General features: G+C 38.0%; 6 protein-coding genes across 6 annotated transcripts; 3 read left to right on the forward strand and 3 right to left on the reverse strand.

The window, feature by feature from the left end:
- Positions 1-174: 174 nt before the first annotated feature.
- On the forward strand, positions 175-1,640 carry GCK72_007572 (uncharacterized protein; the record flags this gene model as incomplete). The annotated part of the gene is made up of 4 exons (XM_053726303.1): positions 175-312; positions 403-550; positions 596-747; positions 1,281-1,640. The coding sequence occupies 4 exons, from the start codon at positions 175-177 to the stop codon at positions 1,638-1,640; spliced, it is 798 nt and encodes a 265-aa protein (XP_053590497.1).
- A 286-nt stretch (positions 1,641-1,926) lies between these two features.
- Positions 1,927-3,176, forward strand: GCK72_007573 (uncharacterized protein; the record flags this gene model as incomplete). The annotated part of the gene is made up of 5 exons (XM_053726304.1): positions 1,927-2,073; positions 2,519-2,666; positions 2,726-2,859; positions 2,913-3,047; positions 3,126-3,176. The coding sequence occupies 5 exons, from the start codon at positions 1,927-1,929 to the stop codon at positions 3,174-3,176; spliced, it is 615 nt and encodes a 204-aa protein (XP_053590498.1).
- Positions 3,177-3,568: 392 nt separating this feature from the next.
- Positions 3,569-3,848, reverse strand: GCK72_007574 (uncharacterized protein; the record flags this gene model as incomplete). Its single annotated transcript, XM_053726305.1, has 2 exons — positions 3,569-3,680; positions 3,733-3,848. 2 exons carry the CDS (start codon positions 3,846-3,848, stop codon positions 3,569-3,571), a joined length of 228 nt encoding a protein of 75 aa, XP_053590499.1.
- A 318-nt stretch (positions 3,849-4,166) lies between these two features.
- GCK72_007575 (uncharacterized protein) lies at positions 4,167-4,493 on the reverse strand (the record flags this gene model as incomplete). The annotated part of the gene is made up of 2 exons (XM_053726306.1): positions 4,167-4,226; positions 4,275-4,493. 2 exons carry the CDS (start codon positions 4,491-4,493, stop codon positions 4,167-4,169), a joined length of 279 nt encoding a protein of 92 aa, XP_053590500.1.
- A 1,360-nt stretch (positions 4,494-5,853) lies between these two features.
- GCK72_007576 (uncharacterized protein) lies at positions 5,854-8,468 on the reverse strand (the record flags this gene model as incomplete). The annotated part of the gene is made up of 9 exons (XM_053726307.1): positions 5,854-6,097; positions 6,146-6,549; positions 6,651-6,810; positions 6,856-7,172; positions 7,218-7,404; positions 7,451-7,746; positions 7,790-7,907; positions 7,965-8,275; positions 8,325-8,468. The coding sequence occupies 9 exons, from the start codon at positions 8,466-8,468 to the stop codon at positions 5,854-5,856; spliced, it is 2,181 nt and encodes a 726-aa protein (XP_053590501.1).
- A 431-nt stretch (positions 8,469-8,899) lies between these two features.
- GCK72_007577 (uncharacterized protein) lies at positions 8,900-11,284 on the forward strand (the record flags this gene model as incomplete). The annotated part of the gene is made up of 9 exons (XM_003107245.2): positions 8,900-8,911; positions 8,961-9,271; positions 9,319-9,499; positions 9,554-9,858; positions 9,905-10,124; positions 10,171-10,478; positions 10,526-10,730; positions 10,779-11,176; positions 11,224-11,284. The coding sequence occupies 9 exons, from the start codon at positions 8,900-8,902 to the stop codon at positions 11,282-11,284; spliced, it is 2,001 nt and encodes a 666-aa protein (XP_003107293.2).
- Positions 11,285-15,370: the final 4,086 nt, after the last annotated feature.

Below are 15,370 nucleotides of genomic sequence, written 5' to 3' on the forward strand. Positions count from 1 at the left end.
TTTCATCTGAAATAAATTTGAGCTTGGGTTTCTGTGGTAAAATTACCTCATCTCAGTGCCGAGTTTCTCTATCTCTCTTTCTTACTCTACTCTCTGGGTCACCTTTTTAAAAAAACGAAAATAAAAATACAATATTTCTTTCAGTATCTGTCACTCAACCCTACTCAAGAAATCATGGCAGAAGCCCCAGCTCTCAAGAAACAAAGACTCTCCCAGGCTCGTAAGAACCTTCGGGAGTTTGATGGCTCCGACCCAAATCATTATGATATGATTCTGGTTGTCGAGGATGAGAAGTTTCATGTCTGCAAGATGGTTAGTTCAGTTTTTTTTCTATTTAAAAGTTTGAAAATCTGACAAAAAAATAAGTCAAACTTTTTATCAAAAGAAAATCCCAATTTTCAGTACCTTGCCATCCACTCTACCTACTTTAACACTCTCTTTTACGCCCCATTCGCTGAAAAAGAGAAAGAGTGGGTTGAGCTGAAAGAGGTCGGAGCCGAAGAGTTCCAACACTTCCTAGAATGCATTCATGGAGATCTCTGCGTTGATGGTAAGACTTTGATGATTCTGACACAAATTCCATAATTTTTTTCAGATCAATCCGTGGGTGGAATACTCCGTCTATCCAATATGTGGGAGGCAAAAACTGCGACTCAAAGATGTGAGCACTATTTGGTGCATGAGTCACGGATGTCCAAGAAGGAGAAGTTTGAGCTGGCGGATCTTTACAATCTGCAGATTTTGCAGGTAAAGTCTTTGAGTCGTTTTAAAACTATCTTAGAAATAGAAACCGCCGTATTAAAGGAGGTAAAGAGCGGGATGGTTTTGAAACGGAATAGTTTTAAAACAGGCATTTTCCAAACGGCTGGTTTGAAAGTGAGCATTTTTCATCGAGAAACATTTGAAAATTCGAAAATAGCAATTTTTTGAGCTAACTTCCCCCACTTTTTAAGAAAGAATTTTGCAATTTTCACTTCAAAAAACACTTTTTTTCAGCGTAAAGTAAATTTTTTTGTTCAAATCTTAATTATAAACTTGGCAACTTTTACACCCTTTATGGGCTTGTATAGAAAATCCTATTAAAAAGTTATGGCTCCAAGAATTGCTGACACCTAAAAACGCATTACAATTTTAATAGGGGTAGGAATAACTTTCTAGGGAGACTCCATTGGAAAATGTGTTCAACTACAAAAATATGGATACTATACCCTCTGACTATAAAATATAAGATATTTCGAAATGGGATCTACCTTCCTCTTTTCCAACCCCTTTTTTTCCAGAACAGTCTCCTCGCCGACGTCACCACCGGTCCGGAGCTCCAACAAATCCTACCAATCGACCTATTGACTCTCAACCACGACTCCCGCGGTACAGTTCTCCGGAAGGCAATGGACCTCCTTACAGCTGCTCCTCCAGTCTTCTTTGACGAGCAGCTTGTTGCCGTCGAGGACAACGCCGCGCAAGTTGATCGTCCAGCATTTCTCCAGGATTTTGAGGTCGCACCTGCTCCACCTCCTCTACTGGCCATGCAAAATCCGGGTCGCGCACCTCCACCAATGATGCAAAATTTTAACCTTTTGAATAACGATAATCTTTTGCAAGTGTTGAACATGTTACAGAGAAACAATAATGTTGTTTAAATTATATATTTTTTAAGCTCCTCCCCCTCACTCCCCCGATTATTATAAGACATTCCCCGTAGTTTCACTTCATTTGTATGCACACTCCCAGTATTAGTTGATCTCCCCCGGTTCACCAAAAATTTAATATAATTAGATTTAATTTTAAACTGATGATTCCTAAAAAATGTTTTCTTGTTGGTTTTTCATTAATTCCCGTTTTTGTTTATGATGTTTTTTGACATTACCTTTGCTATCTCTATTATTAACTTTAATTAATTAAAACTATAACAATTTTACAGAAACCATGACGGAGTCTCGAAAAAGAGAACACTCGGACTTAGCTGCCCCACGTGAGACGAAGAAGTACATCCGAGACTTTGGAGTTTTTGACGAAACAACTTCGGACGGTGTTCTTGTCGCCAGCGGAAGGAAGTTCCATGTCAGCAAGCATGTAAGTGGTATAGGGGAAAATGGCTAACTTTGACAGCGTATTTCGGTGTCACTTAACTCTCCGACAAATTTTATTTTGTATGGGTAAGACAGAGCAAAAATAGCGTATTATTTTTGTAGTTGATCATTTTTTGTAGGGGCACTACCATGAAAGTTACAGGTTGTCAAAGTGAAAAGCTTCAAAATTTCGCTGAAATGCACTGAAATTAGAATTGGCTTCGATTAGTTGTAACATTCGTAGTAGTGTCTCTACAAAAAATGGTCGATTACAAAAATAATCTACCATTTTTGCTCTGTTCCATCAATGCAAAATAAAAGTTGCTCTACAATCAAGTGACACCAAAATACACTGTCAAACTTAGACATTTTCCACTGAAAATAGCCAAAGTTGATAACATTTTGAGCGGTACTGTAGTTCTGTTAATATAAAATCCAAATATTTCCAGCACCTTGCCTCTCACTCCGACTTCTTCAAGTCGATGTTCTTCAAAGAGTTCGATGAGTCCACCAAAGATGAGATCGTGCTGGAAAATGTGGAAGCGGAAGAACTTCAGAAGTTTCTGGAGACAATCAATGGAGAGCTCTGCATTGACGGTAGGCACAGTAACATAACTCAAATACTTGCTCCTTTTCAGACAAATGTGTTGATGGAGTGCTCCGTCTCTCCGACATGTGGTGTGCCACGACTCCGATGAATGCGTGCGAACGCTTCCTGATGCGAGACTCTAAGAAATCGAGGAAGGACATCTTCTCGATTGCTCGCGGTTACAATTTGCAGAAATTGAAAGTAATACTACCCACACAGCTTCAAAGTGTAGTTGAATCGTTCTGCGTTTTCAGGATGACCTCATCTCCAAGGCCAACAACCACGCAGAGCTTCAGTCGATTCTCCCGAATGATGTGATGAGTCTGGACCACGCCACAATGGGAGCCATCTTGAAAAAATTCTCGGCTCTTACTACCTCTCACAGCAGAGTAGGTCATTATGAAGGAGCCCCACAATACTATTCTCATCACAAGCCAATTCCTCACCCTACATATTCTCCTACATAGAATCAGCATGCAGCCGATGCACCAGCTGCTCTGAATGCTCAACAAAATTAAATCAATTTCAAAGCTCCGTCTCAATTTTTTCTCAAATTTCCTCTTCGTGGTCATGTGGTTCCCCATGTCCGCCATGCAAAAATCTTGGCTCTTTCCAATGTCTCCGGATTGTGAGAAATGCTCTTTCATGCTGATTTTCTGTCAATAAAATATAATAAAAAAAATAGAATTTTCCATCTGTCAGTTTTCGTTTCAGTTTTTATTAGTACATTCTTAGATCAGGGGCTACTGTAAATACACCATCTGGTTTTAAAAGTTTTTTCACAGACAGCATTTGCACATTTTGACGGTTGCATTTTTTTCCAAGATGCACGATCTGTTGTCCAAATTTGTTTGAACAGATATTTTGATTAAACGAGGAATAAAACAAAACTAAACCATTCTTTATTTTTTCAAGAGAAAAAACGTTGAAGATCAATAGTCACAAGACTGAGAACGAACACCACTTGAAGCATGAGATGTCGTGAATGAGAAACAGATTCCACTGCAGTAGTAGTTTCGATTCTAAAAAATAAAAAATAAGACTGATACTTCAATGACACTAACGACAACTCACTGTTTTTGAGTGGTTATTTTAATTGTCGAAGTAGACGGGACCAAAAAAGAACACAATCCGTCGTTGTTTCCATATCCATCAAAGCATTCCGATCCAGGATTTCCTTTCACATTCATTATACTTTTCACCACATCTTTATCTGTTTTAATGCCAACAAATGCTCTTCAAAAATTTCCGCTTGAACCATTTCATTTCATTATAATCTTACCCCGGTGCAAGTGCGCATAGTATTGAAAAATATAATGGGTCAAAATTTTCGTAACACAAAATGTGCCGATGAACTGGTGCAAGAAGAGTTATAACTTTGGTACTACTAAGAATATTGAAACCGTCTTTGATCTGGTCGGCTTCGATTTGAGCAATGATTTTATCCAGTGTCTCAAGAAACTTTTTGCAAGTCCATTCGAAAGTGAAGTCTCTTTTTTCGTTTCTCCCTAGTTCATCATGCAAATCTTGTTTTTTTTAGTCTCAAGTAGAAGTTCTTCATTCCATGTCTGAAAATAAAAATTTTTGAATGGATAAGTATTCAATAAAAACATTACCAGCTCATGCATGTCAGCAATATTGTGTTTTTTTGCAAACGACCGGCGTACGTTATTAATTTCCTGAACAAATTGGTCAAACTCTGCTTGCGTAGTTGGACGTGGTGTTGAGGTTGAAGGGAGTGACGTGGCGGAAGAAGGATTATCAGACTGTGTAGAAGATGCAAGGGAAACTCCGAGTATGAGGAGTGCGAAGACAACCCATGGTGTGATGATCATTTTGCAGGAGAGGAAGTTTTTGAACTTCAAAACTGACTAAAATCTCTGCTTTCTCCGCTTTTATATATCCATTATCAAGATGACCTTTGCGATACAAAAAACACGTGGTCAGAGGTTGAAACGTTTGAAATTTTCAGTTTTTAGATTTTGTATGTCTGTAGGAAATGGTTGTTTTTTCTATACCGTTTTTCTTCTAACATACAGCAAATGATCAAAAAATTTTGCCTATTGATCCCCTTTTTGACATATACGTTTCCAGATTCATACTTTCTTGTGTAACTCTACTGAATCGTGTCCGTTTTGCATACACTTTTTTTGACAGATAGCTGAAACGTTCAGCAATAAGGACATAAGTTTTTTAAAATAATCATCATATTAAATTTTATCGTTAATCAATTTTTCCTGCTCAGGTTTTTAGAAGAAGAACACGATGCTCAGGTTTTAAGAAAAAAGATCCAACGTAATTTTTTGCTTATCCAAACATTTCTCATAATTTTGTCATCAAAAACTCAATAACTCCTAGAGAAAAATAAAAAGTTGTTTTTAATTTTCAAATCACGGTCAGGAAAAATTGATTATCGATAAAATTTGAGATGATGATTTTTTCAAATAACTTATTTTCTTATTGCTGAATGTTTCAGCTATCTGCCAAAAAAAAGCCCTCACTTATGCTCGCTACTGCAGAAATTCAAATATAGATCATGACCATATTACTCACAAGACAAGTGTTTGGAGATGCGGCAAACTGTCCATAAATTTGGTTATACGGTACTTTCGACTACGGGAAGTCCATTTCTGCCATCAAAACCGGCTAAATGTCTCTGCGAGCCGAGTTATAAGCTCTCAAACAAATTATTAGATCGTTTGAAAGCCGCGTCTCCAAAGACTTCCCTTATCAGATGTCTCCGATCTACGACGACATGAACATTACATTCGGTTCTCTTCTTAACATTGCTCGCAATTTATTGAAATCCGTACGGATAATTGCCGGACTCAACCTCGTGAACATGATTTCTTTGTTAAAGTCCATTCACGGTGTTTCAAATTGAATTTTACCCAATTAAATCTGTCTAAATATCTTACCCTTAACTAATCTAAACTAAAATTTTCTATCTGTCAGTTTCCATTTCAAATTTAATTAGTGCATTCCTATATCCTGGGTTACTGTAGATACACAATCTGAATTCTTCTCGATGGAAGAAGGTAGTATTATATGTCTGCTAAAACTCATGTATGAAAGGAACAACAAGGATTCTCCCAAATTTTTTATTTTTTCAAATGTCGATAAAGACATAAAATTTGAGTGTAAATGAAAAGAGGAGAATGTGAAAGATTGTCCTTCATTGATTCGAGAGATGTTTTATTTTCCACCAGTTTTCTTGTTGTTACGAGCGGAATGTTTCTTTGAAGACTTTGGGAGAAGGCGACGTTTTGATGGAGCGCTGGAGGTGGTAGAAACTCCAGTGGTTGATTCTTCGGTTGTCGTTTCTTCGGTAGTTGATTCTTTGGTAGTCGTTTCAACATTTGATTTTTTTGGAGCGCTGGAGGTGGTAGAAGCTCCAGTCGTCGATTCTTCGGTAGTCGTTTCAACAATGGATTTTGCTCTGCAAGAATTTAAATACATTAAAAGAAAAAAAGTTTGAATAACTTACTCTGGAATAGAGCACAACCCGTCATCATTTTCATATCCTGGTGCACAACTCGAGCCAGCTTTCGATTCAACATTCTTCAAATCCCACATCTTGAAATTGCCTTCATCACCCAACAAACAGAAAACGGTGAAATCCCACAGTAGTTTCTCAACACATCCAATACTAGTCTGCATAGGATTCAAAAGCTCCAGGTGGCCAACGTGATGAGTTTCACCGCTTTTCAAAAACTCGAGAAACTCGTCCTGAGACATTTCAGTCAGATAGTAATCCACTTCTTCATCAATCTTCTCCGTTATTCCGGTATAGACCATGTCTGTTGTGTATCTCCATGTCTTGTTAGCACATGTCAGGTTGCCAGAACAGTTTAGGGAACTAGCGAGGGTCACTAACGATTCCTTCCATGTCTGGAAAACAGGCATGACTAATGAAATTGTTCTAGTCTTACCAATTTATGCATGTTTGAGATGTTGTACCTATTCGCATACTTTCTTCTGGCATCATTGACGTCATTCAAAAAATCAGAGGAGTTTCCAAAATAAGAGACATCCGTCGGATTTTCTGGAACACACAATCCATCCAGACTTTTGTATCGTGCAGAGCAGTTCGATGCAGCAACATGAGTTGTCACACTTGCTGTGTCGACATTGAACATTTTTGGTTTTCCGCTGGAGAATCAATCTTGTGAAACTTGTAAATTAATATTTTCCTACCTTGGTCCGATTACACAAACATATTCCTTCTTATCTCGTTCAATCCTCATGTATTCACAAGCGATACTTTTCTGAAGAGGAATCAAGAGTTCCAAGTCACCAAGAGAAGTCTGGACATTAGATGCAAAGAAGGAATTCCGCTCAATTGGATCTTTTGAGATAAAGTTGTTTTCGATGCGAGATTCAATAAAAAAATCAAAATATTCCTCATATTCAAATTTCGGCAGATAGACGTGTCTCATCGTTTTTCCCATTTGTGGCGGGTCAATCATGAAATTTCCGTCATTCGAAAACTTCAAGAGATCTTCGCTCCAAATCTGAAATTACTTTTTTGTTTTTATAAATCAGATGACTTCACTTACCAGTTGATGCATATTCGGCACATTGTACAGTTTCGCATATTTCTCTCTGATTTGATTGATACGTATCGTGAGTTTTTCTTGTTTTGTTGCAACACAAAGCCCGTTAACGTTCTCATAGTTTCTATAGCATTGAGATCCAGGCTTGGCATTTGATTCAAGACTTGTATCAAATAGAGTCAATCCACCCCTACAATGACATTTGTTATCAATGATTTCTAATTTCGCAAACACACTCTGTTCCTAAAAGACATAAGATTTTCCCTATTCTTTGTGCACATCCCATGAATCTATGATGTGGATTTAGAAGTTCAGGTTTGCCTAACGAGGAGCCAACATATTTATCAATGTAGCTTTGTTTTTCTGTTTCATTTAATTTCAAAAACTCCTCTTCAATTTCTTTTTCAATGTATTTCGATGAAGTGTTATACGTTTTGATAAATAAATATCTCCATGTTATTCGTGCCTCTGACCATTTGTGAGCATTTAAATCCAAAGCTTTGGCAGTATTCACTAGATTCTCGTTCCAGATCTTTAAAAAACTAGAACATATGAGTTTCGAGTGTGAGTCTTACCAATTCGTGCATGTTAGAGACATTGAATTGATTTGCGTATGTTCTTCTCACGCCATTTACATCTTCCAGGAAACGTTCAGGGGATTGACCGCTTGTATCAAACAACTTGAAATCTCCACTAAAAATTTTGAATGATTTCTTTCACATCGTAAGAGTGGACAGCTTTAAACATTACCTCGGTCCCATTAAACACACTGTGAGCTTGGAATCTCCCTCTGTTTTTGGACCACAACCAAAGAATTTTTGATGCGGGTTGAGCAACTCCAACGCACCTGCTGAACGCTCAAGTACTTCCTTACTATTTTCAATGTACTCTTTCTGTTGTGATTGAGTTTTAGCAAAAAACAAAATCAGCTGTCCTTCAATATCTTTTGTTGGGATGACAGAGGAGTTGAAATACATGTATCTCCACGTTTTGCGAGCTTCTGGCCAAGCACGATACCAATCGAGTGGTTTCAGAATTTCAACAAGCTCATTGCTCCAGATCTGAAGTTTTACAAATTAGTTAAAATTTACTATTCTCCTAGTCCCTTACCAACTCATGCATGTCAGAAACATTGTATTCCAATGCATATTGACGCCGCAACTGATTCACATCGGAGAGGAACCGATCAGAGGGTTCTGATGGAGCAACTACTACCAGCAGTAGGAAGGTGAAGAGCGGCGAATGGAAATTCATCGCTACTCGATCGAATAATTTCGAACTGAGGAAATCTGTGAATTCTCTCTTCTTATATACCCCCCATCTTATCTGATTGAGATCTTATCAACAGCTTATCAATCTAATCTTTTTCTTATCAGATGTGTTTTTTGGAAAAGTTCATCGTGATATCCCACTGATAACATCTTGATCAGATAAGGAGCGGTGTATATAAGAAGTGAGAATTCACAGATTTCCTCAGTTCGAAGTCATTCGATCGAGTAGCGATGAAGTTGCTCTCATTGCTCACCCTGCTCCTGCCTCCTGCCTTCTCCGAGCTCCTGCCTTTCTCGAACGACTCCATTAATTTGCGAGATTACGAGGAATTACGATCTTTCCATCCTGATACACATGTTCGGCAGTTCAACAAGATAAGATTTGCATTCAGCAGGGTATATCAAATTTCAAACATGCACCCATTGGTAAGATAATTTTTCATTCAGTTCTATTCAATAAAAGTAAATATTTCAGGAATGGTCAGAGGATTTGGTTAGAGTGCTGGAACCACTTGCTTGGGATAGACCTTGGCCAGAGGCACGCAAGACATGGAGATACATGGTCGTGCCAAAGACTGATCTACACAGAATTTACAATGTGTTCGAATATGAACTAAATAAAATATTGGAGCACCTTATTGATTATATGAAATCTGGGGAATACAAGGATCGCAGAGACACCTCCTTGAGCTATTTGGAGTTGCTCAACCCACTTCAAAGATATATTGGTTGTGGACCTAAGCCAGAGGGAGACAAATACATTATTGTGTGTTTACTTGGACCCTAGTAAGTTTTAGCTCATTGGCTATCATTATTAGTCTACCGAATTTCAGCGGAGACTTCAAGGTTAATATGTGGGAAAACATGACTAATGAATCCAATTCGAAATGTTATGATTTCTATCAATACGATGGCGGACACTGTGAACTTAATGATCCAGATTTCACAGAATCAATCAATGATATCAGGAGGAAGTTTGCAAAAAAGTATAATGTTCCAGACATGCATAAACTGGTGAGAAATGAAAAAAAAACTGAGTTAATTTTTAAAAAAATTGGTTTTTTCCAGACCTGGAACAAGGATCTTCTCAAAATACTTGAGTCTTTAGACGTCTCTGCTAATGATACAAGTCTCAAAAACTATCAAAGATACTGGATATTGCGAGGAACTGGATATCAACACACATTGAATACTCTCCGAAACAAAATCAATAGAGAGTATATCAAGAATGTCGAGAAGGAAGAAATATTTGCATCTGGACTCAATTCGACTTTGGGAGATCTGGAAGCTGTCATTCCGCTTCAGAAGACGTTTGCATGTGCTCCAAAACTAATGAACAATCAGTGGAAAATAGTTTGTTTGATTGGTCCAAGGTTTGTAATTGGTTTATTAAAAATGAATGACTATAACGGATTATAGCTTGGAACCAAAAATGTTCGATATCGATCCGAAAATTGTGACCAAAAACGTTCTTGGATCGGCTTGCCCGACACATTACAAACATGAAGACGGTCTATGTGTTCCGGAAAACCCCGAGAAAAATGTGAACATTTTCGATAGCGACTATTTCAAGGAGAAAGTCAATGATGTGAGGGTAAAACTTGCCAAGAAGTTTAACGTGTCGAATATGCATCAACTCGTAAGCACTCTCATACCTTACATTAGATTTAAAACAATTTATTCAGGACCCGTCCTATGATTTATCGAAGGAACTGGAGGATTGGAACATCAATGATAGAAATCAGAAGCAGGAAAGAATAAGATATTTGGCAGTCCCTATTCATGACTTTGAAAAAATGTTGGATACCCTGGAAACCCGCGTTCAACAAGAGTATTTTTCGAAAAATCCGAAAGAAAGGAGAGCTATCCTGGCTTCTGGTGCTAACACTACTCTAGGTATTCTGGAACTCATCATGCCTCTCCAAACAATGTATGAATGTGCTGTCAATGAGGTCAATGGCGTCTTCAAAGTAGTTTGTTTGATTGGACCAAGGTTGGTAAACTCATATTCGAAAAACCATCGATTCATTATAATTTCAGTCTGACACCCAAAATGTTTGCAACGGACATGACAAGTGTGACGAACAATGTTCCCGGATCAGATTGCATGCCCAGATATGTAGATAACCTTGGATTGTGTGAAACTGATGAGCCATCACATGCTAGAAAATGGTTCCTGAATGATTTCAACTTGTTGAGAAAGAAGTACGCGAATAGATATCAAATTCCAAATATGCATGAGTTGGTAAGTTTACTTCTTTATTTCGACTGATGTATATTTTCAAATTTTAAGATTTGGAGTGACTCATTCGCAACTTACGCAGAATCTCAAATGATGTCCGAGAAACCGTTGTCTTGTTCTGGAAAGTCTTGGAGATATGTGTCAATATTCTTTACCAGTTTCATTGTGACACTTGAAGAGAAAATTGACGAATATCTGATGGAAATGAATCATTACAAATTCATCGATTTTCTTAAAAATGGAAACAAATCTGAAAGTGTCGGTTACTTGGAACTATTGAACCCTCTGCAAACTCATATTGGATGTACCGGTCGATTTCAAGGCGTTCTTTGTCTGCTGGGTGATGAAGGAGTGTTTCAAATGTGGGATTTGAATAAGAATTCGGGGGAAGCTGGCTCAGACTGTCAACGTGGATATGAGAACCGTGATGGACTTTGTTTGCTTTCTAGGTAAACTGTTCTGTTGAGTCAGATAACTGTTACATTATATTTTTCAGAACTCAACAATCTCCTAAGTCTCGAAAAAATGAAGATCCATCTTTCTCAGGTGGAAAATGATATCGCTGTATTTCTGTCTTTCTATCCGGCCTGGAATCAAGCTTTCCCAATTCTCTTTTTTTATTGGGCTATTGTCGGAAAATGAAGTTTTTGTATTTGATCAGTACGAATTGTATACATATAAAGTTTTGGTTTTCAAGACAGAACTTGGTTCAAATTGATCGAATTGACTCAGTTAAAATAAGACTGAAAAAGTTGATTACATTTTTGATTGTCACTAAGGCTTGTAGGACTCCAAGTGTATCGATTTGAAGATACTCATAAAATATCATCATTCATCAAACCAGTACCGGCCAAAATGATATCAAATTTGCTTGTTTTAGTTTAAAATTTCTAACTTTTAGAGTGTGTTATAGTAAAATAATTCTTCCCACAAAGCAAATTAAGCATACACCATACATACGAAGGTAAACCTTTTATTTTTGTAGTTGACAACTTTTTTGTACGGACACTCCCTAGAGAGTTACGTTCATTTTAAGAGGACAGCTCAAAAACCACTCTATTTTGCACTGAAATGAGACGATTTGAAGGAGAAATTACTTTGTCGATATGTAATTTGCTGGGGAGTGTCCGTACAAAAATGTTGTCAACTACAAAAGTGAAGGTCTACTTTTGATTTCTTTGATCAATAAAGTTGTTTTTGTGGGACAGTTAGTTTTACCATGACACACTTTTAAATTTGGTCGTTTTCAACTAAAAAGGGCAAACGATCACTTATTTTCAACAAGTCTCTTAAAACAGGTGCTATCCCCAGCCTATGGAAAGAAACAATCATTTTTCCATTATTCAAAAAAGGTTCTCGTAGTGACGCCTCGAATTATCGCCCTATCTCATTAACGTCGTCAGTTTGCAAGTTATTTTGGAGACTTGTTATCAGATTTTTCCTGTAAGAAGCCCATTTGGCCAGTTTATGTGGATTTCAAAAAAGCCGTTGATACCGTATCTCACTCTAAATTAGTCTTTAAGCTCAAAAATTGTGGAATAGCCGGGAACTTAAATGGCTCGAGTCCTGGCAGACTGTACACAAGGGGAGGAAAGATCAGTCATCTTATTTCATTCAACTCATTCAACACCGTTACTTTCAAATAACATATATTGTACTCTCTATTCATAGTCTCATCCTTTACCCGGTACTGCCCATTTTCCTCAACTTTCGCTCATCGCTGATAACTTAGGACGGAACTTACTTCTGATGCGAAAAGGAGGAAGTGGTGGTTTAAATGTGATAAGAATCGTTAATGTTCTTCAAAAAAATTAATGGAGTCTATCAAGAATTACCCTTGGGAGAGACGAATCCGCACTTTGATGATAGCCCGTGAAGAAGGAGTTTCGAGATGGAAAGTTTTGAAAAAGAAATAATTCGGTTTTTTGATACTTTTTATAAAATTTCTGATATTTTCTAGCCCGGGAGGATTCAATCCCGCGTCTACCGTGAATAAACACAGCCCATAGGTAAGACTACTCGCAGCGTAACTGACCGAGTCTTACAGGATCCGACACAAGAAAGAATGGTGGGGGAAGTCATAAAGAAAAGAAAGAATTCTGTTTTTTGATACTTTTTATAAAATGTATGATATATTCTAACCCGGGAGGATTCAATCCCGCGTCTACCGTGAATAAACACAGCCCATAGGTAAGACTACTCGCAGCGTAACTGACCGAGTCTTACAGGATCCGACACAAGAAAGAATGGTGGGGGAAGTCATAAAGAAAAGAAAGAATTCAGTTTTTTGATACTTTTTATGTAATTTCTTATATATTCTAACCCGGGAGGATTCAATCCCGCGTCTACCGTGAATAAACACAGCCCATAGGTAAGACTACTCGCAGCGTAACTGACCGAGTCTTACAGGATCCGACACAAGAAAGAATGGTGGGGGAAGTCATAAAGAAACGAAATAATTCTGTTTTTGATATTTTTTATGAAATTTATGATATATTCTAACCCGGGAGGATTCAATCCCGCGTCTACCGTGAATAAACACAGCCCATAGGTAAGACTACTCGCAGCGTAACTGACCGAGTCTTACAGGATCCGACACAAGAAAGAATGGTGGGGGAAGTCATAAAGAAAAGAAAGAATTCAGTTTTTTGATACTTTTTATGTAATTTCTTATATATTCTAGCCCGGGAGGAAGGACCCATCGTTACTCACGTTATTCCTTTGTCCATCCCATTTGTTGAACAGTTTTTGTTCTGCAGCCGTGTACTGTCCTGGGGGCGTTGTGGTACTTCTCGACTGGGAACTAAAATATAAGTATGTGAATTTGAAAAGCTCGCATGAAGAGGTAACTTGAGAGAGAAAGTAAAAGGGGTATAGGGAACAAAGGTAGATCAAATGCAATTAAAACTAAGAGAGCTCAAAAAAAGAGGACTGCTCGGTGTTGGAGTGAAAGGGACGACTGACTGTATTCCACCAGTCTGACCTCATAAGAACTAGGGGGCGTGTCTTATTCGCCATCACCTATTAGATTTCCCATGGAGATAAGTGAAGAACAAAGGGAACACGGGCCTCGTTCACACCTGTCTGTATGAGATTCGTTTTTGCTCGATCGATATTTCATCTATTAGATTTCTCAGGAAGATAGGTGACAGGTGTGAGTGTTTGTGGCTGAAAATAACAAAAGGAACACGGCGGGACTACTTCCTCATAATTATGATCCCAGTTCACACCCTCTATTCAAACATGTAAAAACTACTGCGAATACTGTTTTCTGGGAAACTTATCGTCATTACTTGGTTGCTCATTTCAAACTTTGACATCTCTTGAACAAATTGTTCTAATCTCCGAATATGAACTTGAAGCTCAATTCACTATATTATCAGTCATTAAAAATAGGGGATTTCGGAAAAAACCGTATCAATCATCCTGACAACTTGGAACCTGATCAAATTTCTCTGTGAGAATCTTGAACGGTCAAGATGTGAACGTGGAGGTCAACAATTACAAACGTGAAGATACCGGCCTGTGTTCTTATTGGTGTTTTCTGCCACAAACACTCACACCTGTCACTTATCGTTCTGGGAAATCTAATAGGTGATGACGAATAAGACACGCCCCCTAGTCCTTATGAGGTCAGACTGATGGAATACAGTCAGTCGTCCCTTTCATTCCAGCAGCGAGTAGTCCTCTCTTTTTGGGCTCTTTCCTTTTCTCATTTCATTCGATCTAGCTGTGTTCCCTATATCCCTTTTATAACTCCTTTACTTTCTCTCTCAAGTTACATCTTCATGCAAGCTTATCCAATTCACAAACTTATATTTTACTTTCCAGTCGAAAAGAACAGCAACGCCCCCAGAACAGTGTCCCGGAGCCCACAACGATACACAACAGTACACGACTGCAGAACAACAATGGTTCAACAAAAGGAATAGTCAAAGGAATAACGTGAGTAATCATGGGGGTCTTAGAATATATCATAAATTTCATAAAAAGTATCAAAAACAGAATTCTTTCTTTTCTTTATGACTTCCCCCACCATTCTTTCTTGTGTCGGATCCTGTAAGACTCGGCCAGTTACGCTGCGAGTAGTCTTACCTATGGGCTGTGTTTAATCACGGTAGACGCGGGATTGAATCCTCCCGGGGTAGAATATATCATAAATTTCATAAAAAGTATCAAAAAACAGAATTTGCAGGTCTTTTTTGAGGAAATGCCATAAAAATCCTTCGGAAAAACGGTACCATAAAAATCCTTTACTTACTACTGGCCCACCCGCTTAGGTAAAAAGGGGAGTAAAAATTAGTTTTGCTGAACAATTTTAATATTTTGAGTTTTGACCATTCTTTGCGGTTGGGACCATTCAATTCTGAAAGTTGTGTCACCCAAAATTTTGGGACCATTCTTTGCGGTTGAGACCGTTCTTCGCGGTAGGGACCGTTCTTCGCGGTAGGGACCCTTCAATTCCACAGTAAACTTTAGATGCTAACTTTTTTTTTGGTGTATAAGACTTTAATTTTTTTCTTGCCATGAATTATGTGCCAGTTTTTTTTAGTTTGAGCATCATTCAGTGAAAATATACTGTCACTATGTAAGAAAAGAAAGGGATTCTACAAAACATTTATTTTCAAGCGTGATTTAAGACA

This window comes from Caenorhabditis remanei, chromosome II, assembly GCF_010183535.1.
Source record: "Caenorhabditis remanei strain PX506 chromosome II, whole genome shotgun sequence".
Classification (NCBI taxonomy): Eukaryota; Metazoa; Nematoda; class Chromadorea; order Rhabditida; family Rhabditidae; genus Caenorhabditis; species Caenorhabditis remanei.